The sequence below is a fragment of the Antrostomus carolinensis genome, unplaced genomic scaffold (genome assembly GCF_000700745.2).
Source record: "Antrostomus carolinensis isolate BGI_N321 unplaced genomic scaffold, ASM70074v2 scaffold29289, whole genome shotgun sequence".
NCBI lineage: Eukaryota > Metazoa > Chordata > Aves > Caprimulgiformes > Caprimulgidae > Antrostomus > Antrostomus carolinensis.
In genome coordinates this window covers 4,116-10,256 of record NW_010336886.1, presented here as the reverse complement: position 1 = coordinate 10,256, position 6,141 = coordinate 4,116, and the positions used below count along the sequence as shown (strand labels likewise).

Genomic DNA, 6,141 nt, shown 5'->3' with positions numbered 1-6,141 from the left:
CTCCCGGGCTGCAAGGAGCCGCCTGCGTCCCGTTGCAGTTCCGAGGAGTCGTACGTGAAACCTCGGCACCGTGAAACATGGTTTGAAGTGCACCTCGGTTAACGGGCTCGGAGATGGAAGGGCACGGGCGGCGCCGGTCGCTCTGACAGCCGTGACATTTCGAGGCAGGGTGGGAGCAGGCGCCGAGAGAAGGCAGCTCAACGCGGCTGAGACGCCAGCGAAATCCTGAAGCCAAATTAGGTGGTTTTAATGCTTTGTCTCTTGCAAACAGCTATTTATTCACGTTTTTAATAATCTAAAAAATTAGATCCTGCTCCTAATTTTCTATCCCTGAGCTTACAGTAAAGAACTCGATGTCATCTGAGCAGGACCTCTGATGAAACATTAGCCAGGCAATAGATACAGGATTACTTTCTGCAGAAACAAGCATCACCACGCTACAGTGTAATGAAGCTGTTACTTGCAACCATTTCAGGATGTTGTCACAGCAAAATACATTTTTTAACTTGATTTTTAACCGCACAGATTAATTTTTGGAGTTTAAAAATACAATGAGATGTATTTTGAAATGCCTGCTATTCATTTTGTGGGCTTTGGAGTATGAAAAAAAAATGGGAAACATGCCTGACTGCTGCAGAGAGGCCTTGGAGATGATTCCTTGAAACCACTAGGATGCCTGGCTGTTTTAAAAAGACTTTATTTGCCTTGGCTTCTCTAATAAGTTTTGTGTCTTTTGTCTTGATTGTTGTTGCAATGGGAACCCCAAAGTGGATGACTGGAAAGATCCTTTGCAAAACAGGAGCTGATTTGGTCAATGCCACAGATCCAGAGCTGGTCAAGTTCATTGGAGAAATTTACTACGGACTCTTCCGGGGCGGCAAAATCCGCCAGTGCGGGTTGGGCGGGCGGCGTTCCAAATTCACAGGTAAGTACAATTTTTTGGTTGAATCTTTAGTCTAATGCCTGGTTCAACTTTAAAAGCACTCTATTCTCTTTGTTTACAGAACTTATAGAAGGCAAATCATTATTATTAAATTTATATTTGTGGCTGACTTGTGGTCTTTATGGTTTGAGATCTGAGTGTGAATGTAAAACCTCTGTCATTTCAGGCTAGCTTTTTTCTTCCACTTATGTTGTTTCTTCCACTTATGTTCTGTAATCCTGGCATCAAGGGGAAAGAATCCCTAAGGCTAGATTGAGGGTTTCCTTTTAGTCTTGTGAAAGGAGTGAAAGTCACTTGGAGATGACCCTGTAAATCATAGTTTCCCCTTGACTGACTCTTTCCTATGCCAAGTGTTGCTCTGCAAATTTCTCTGTGCCTCTGTCCTTGCCTGCTCTGCTGAACTCCTTCCCCCTTTTTTTTCCTTTAAGAAGTAGAGATTTATTTAGCTGGCCACATTTCTGTACTTCTCTAGCTGTCCTAATGAAGATGTCTGCCACAGCAGATATTCCTAACTTTATTAACATGTTGAAGAAATTTTTACCTTCTTTTCTGGTAACTTTGGAGAGAAAAAACTTGCTGAACTCTTAAAACATAAAGAAACTCTTCCAAATTTATTTCTTTTAACTTAAAAGATTTTCTTGATGTCTCAAAAGCATTCAGATGTTGATCTGTACTTCAGATTATTTCCATTTTTCAAACATCCTGTGCTTTTGGGAAAATTATATTTTGCATTGAAGATTTTTAGTTCAGTCTGCAGATCTATTGCAGCTTCAACCAATATGAGTTGAAGCTGCCGCAGTCTCACCCTCTCCCTGGCCCACAGCGATGCCGTCCTGCCCCATCCTTTGCAATGGCTCTGGTAGTTGTTGTGGTGAGGTAGTTCAGGAAGTTAAGTTGGCCAAAAAATTAACTTATAAAAAAAAAAGGTTTCCCATAGGCTCATGGCTGACCACAACTGCACAAGCACCACTATAAAAACTGTAAGGCAGGCAGGACTGTGGGACTTCAGGGGGAATGGAGAAGAGAACCAGAGCAACCTCACCTTAGATCAGCATGGCCAGTTGTTAAGCTGTGATTAATTTGGCCTAGTCGCTTTTACAATAACCAAATCTTGCTCAAGCTCTCATTGCAGCTGCAACTTCATGACATGGCCACAGCCGTCATGCTCAAATGCTTTGTCTAGGGAGTTCGAACATCTGGCAGAGGGGCCATCAGGTCAAAGCTCTTCCAGCTCTGTTCTGCTTCTCTTCAGGGCATTCACAAATAGAGACCCTGTTCTTTCACCCTGTCCTGTCAGAGAGAATGAGGGAAAAAAGTAGCCAATCCCCTTTACAACTGTAATATCTGTAAAATCTCTGTACAACTTTCTGGACTTTCAATAAACTTTCTGATTAATTACTGTGTAACCTGAGAAGGTGGCCTCATGTTCCACCACCCCCCTGGACTGCATTGATACGTATTTGGAGGACATGATCCTATACTCCTTAGACAAACAAAGCTCTCACTGAAGCTAGTAAGAATTCTCCCTGTTAGAACTCTAAAATTGGGTCATTAAAGCGCAGTGGGAACAATATGCTTTTAGGTGAATAAGTGTGCTGGAGATTTTCCCTTTTAAGTAGTTAAATAGCTCTATCACGTTTGAAACTTTCACAATACTGGTTTCAAAATGGTATCATGAGAGTCTACAAAGCTGTTAAACACTTTTGCACAATGGCCTGCAGGACTTCTGGGGATTCTGGGTCTGACTTGACTTTTTTTGTTTGTTTGTTTTGAATGCTGCCCTTAATCTCCCAGCATTCTGAACTAAAGTGGGGAGCAAGACATGGCAGACTTTTCTTGGGGAATGTGTTAACATAAATGGACTGCGCAGGCAGCACAGAGCAAGACAGAAAGCTAGGACCTCGTATGCTGCAGTACTGCAGTAGTTCTGACACTTTGGAATTCCGAATCACATTAATATACGGTTATTAGCACATCACCTTTCACTGCACTAACATTCACTAGAGTAGGCTTGCAGCTAGCACACTCTTTTTTAACTGGGACAATGACAGCATAATTCAATTTCTGTAATAGCTGTCCAGTGCCATTTTAGACTCCTCAAGGCTCAAGGTGTATCATGTGGCCTCCAGTTGCTGGTTCTGACATTTCCAACTCCTCTTGTTTATTTCCCATGTTAGACCCCTGTGGTTGCTATGATAGTCCTAAGGCATCTAAATTGGCGTAAAATGCTTATGTTTTGACAACTGCATCAAGCCCTGAGAACAAGCTGGGGAAGCCAGGCATTTTGCCTGTGCATATCAAAACACAGCTGGAATGTGTCAGGGCCTCCCTGGCAATATCCTTGCTGAGGATTCTCATTTCTGTTTACTAAGCCAGGCTTGCTGGTCATGTCTTTGGGACTTAGCTGGCTGAGAGCCTCAGAAAAGAGGCAAGAGAATCCTTACAACTACCTTAAAACTCTGCTGGTTTGTAAGAAAGCTAAATTCCGTGTGCCTTGTTGTTACACAGCCAGTTGTTTTAGAATAGAATAGACTATTTCAATTGCAAGGGACCTACAAGGATCATCTAGTCCAACTGCCTGACCAATTCAGGCCTGACCAGAAGTTAAAGCATGTTATTAAGGGATTGTCTAAATCCTTTTAAACACTGACAGGCTTAGGGCATCGACCACCTCTCTAGGAAGCGTGTTCCTGTGTTTGATCACCCTCTCAGTAAAGAAATGCTTCCTCATGTCCAGTCTGAGCCTCCCCTGGCACAGCTTTGAGGCATTCTCACACAACCTGTCTCTGGATCCCAGGGAGAAGAGATCAGCAACTTCCTCTCCACTTCCCCTCCTCAGGAAGCTGTAGAGAGCAATGAGGTTGCCCAGTTGGCCCTCCTAGGGCATACCTCTGGCTGTGAAGACAAAACCAAGAAAGTTACCATTCTTTAGAGGCAGGTGAGCAACAAGCTGCTGAGGAAAAGCTCATGCCTATAGCAGAACATGTGAGAACTTTACCTAAAGCCCACCCGACTGCAATGCTTTACCAGATCCCTACAGGTGTAACTAGAACACTGCCAGATACCCAGAAAAGCATAAAGGGGGCATAAACACTAGATGGGAAACCAAGAACAGAATCTGAAAGTGGAAACCTGTGGGATTAGGAAGTGTGAAATCAGAGTAAACCTCACTGGAGCCACTATTAAAGAGAGGAAGAGAGAGAAAGAAGAATAACATGAGAAAATAAACACAGAAAGGAGAGATATTATTTTAGACAGCAAGGGGCTGGATGAGGAAACTGGGACTATCAGACTTCAAAGGGATGAGATTAAGAGCATAGGACAGGAATAGGAAGCTCAAAAAAAGGAGTTTGGTATGGAAAGCAGAGGCGAAAAAGAGACAGAAGAGAATGCAGCAGACAGTGCAGCAGCAGAGATAAGGACATTAACGCAACTAGATAAATAAAACAGGACTTAAGCCTGAATCCTTATTCACAAAACCTGTGTGAAGGATTGTTGCTGTAGCAGAATATCCCTGGTTTATCTGATGTAGTGACAAATAAAGCATCATGAACTAAGATGTGCGCAACTACCTCAGTTGATCACCTCTGTAAAAAGTAGTCTTGTTTAAGTCTAATTCAAGTTTGTAGCACCAGCACAGTGTGATGTTTACTGTTGTCCAGAAAAATTACACGCTGAATGGATTATTTTTTTTCTTGCCAGTTTTCCCACACATGATGAAAAAGCTGAATACAGGCCTGCACGTGATGATTATAATGTTCCTCTGTGTGGCCATTTTATTTTCTCTGGTCAGTTTTGGATTCTGCATCCTTAACACAATAAAAGTTCCTTACCGGGCTATTAAAGGTCCAGCAGGAGTATGCCTTTGGAACTTCCTTGCAGGTAAAATAATTTCATTTTTCATTAGTTTAGTTACATTCATACAAAATGTTAAAAGTAAAAGTTCCTTCTCTTGCCTTACTAAATATCTCCTTGACTTAAATACTTACGAATAAAATGAAGTTAGCAGTGAATTCTCATCTATCAAAACAGAACTGTCAGGTGGCAACTTGGCTTATTGTGTCTAGTCAACTTTTCACAGGAGCTGTGAATGCCAGGCTTTGGGCTCCGTATCACTGATAGAAGGACTTTATTACAATAAAGCACTGGTATGATCTCTGGCCATACAATAAAGACTAAGCATTTTGAAGGTGTTTAAGCCATGCCTAAGTCTATTGCTGTTCTGTAAGGTGCTCGCTGTTGGATTCAGTTAGCCTTTCTGAACCACAACCAAAATGTCTGTCTTGTTTTGCCAACAACAGTGAATACTTCTTTCATTTTGTTGCAGGTGGATTTATAGTACTTGCAGTCACCAGCTTTATGGCTGCTGTGAAACTTCATCACCTCACAGAAAGAATTGCCAATTTTCGGGAAAACGTCTTTCAATTTGTTATCTTAGAAGAACAGTTTGAATACTGTTTTTGGCTTTGTGTGGCAAGTGCTACAGCACATGCAGTAAATTTGCTGCTAATAGCCATTAGTGGGATTAATTTCCCTAAAATTAAGACTAAAACAGAAGAAGCAAATGTTACAGCAGAAGATATCATGTACTAATAAATCTACAGAAAACTACTTTGGTCAAGTGAACTGTCATGATAGAAACAGCTTCTTGGCTCTTCAGCTTTTGATTTGGATGGACGATTTTGGTATAAACATGAGTAAAGGTGTCATTGGTGAATATCTGCAGTATTTTTTAAGGTCAGTCTATGATACCAGCAATTAACATGTGTGGGAAAGTGGGTAAAACAAATGCTAAAAATATCATTATTCTCAAAACTGACCAGTATCTGCAGTGAATATATGCTGTTCACAGTTTTGGAAAATTCACGTTTTGATATTTTAGAAAACTAAGATGAAATACAATTTCACCTAAACCAAGTGTCTTTTTCTTTTTTAAAACTAAAATACGTGTATCACAAATCTTTGAGAATATAGGGTTATTTCAAAACAGAAAGAATGGACATTTGCCAATTACCTTCACAGAATTATTTGGAAAATGCTGAGAGGGTTATATAAGGTATGTTTGATGATGTTATACTGCATTGGAAAAGAAGATTTTATCATCTTCAGCTCTGAAGAGGACTTGGGGGTGATGGTGGACAAGAAGCTCAACATGAGCCGGCAAGGTGCACTTGCAGCCCAGAAGGCCAACCATATCC

General features: G+C 41.3%; 1 protein-coding gene across 1 annotated transcript; it reads left to right on the top strand.

Annotated features, from left to right (window-relative positions):
• Positions 1 to 672: 672 nt before the first annotated feature.
• Positions 673 to 5,536, top strand: CLRN2 (clarin 2). The gene is made up of 3 exons (XM_010175032.1): positions 673 to 925; positions 4,646 to 4,825; positions 5,271 to 5,536. Exons 1-3 carry the CDS (start codon positions 673 to 675, stop codon positions 5,534 to 5,536), a joined length of 699 nt encoding a protein of 232 aa, XP_010173334.1.
• Positions 5,537 to 6,141: the final 605 nt, after the last annotated feature.

Excerpts from the sequence above, each read along its gene's own strand:
- CLRN2 (XM_010175032.1), top strand. The coding sequence starts at position 673 with ATGCCTGGCTGTTTTAAAAAGACTTTATTTGCCTTGGCTTCTCTAATA. Across the intron at positions 926-4,645 it reads GCGGCGTTCCAAATTCACAG|TTTTCCCACACATGATGAAA; the intron begins GTAAGTACAATT and ends TTTTCTTGCCAG. Across the intron at positions 4,826-5,270 it reads CCTTTGGAACTTCCTTGCAG|GTGGATTTATAGTACTTGCA; the intron begins GTAAAATAATTT and ends ATTTTGTTGCAG.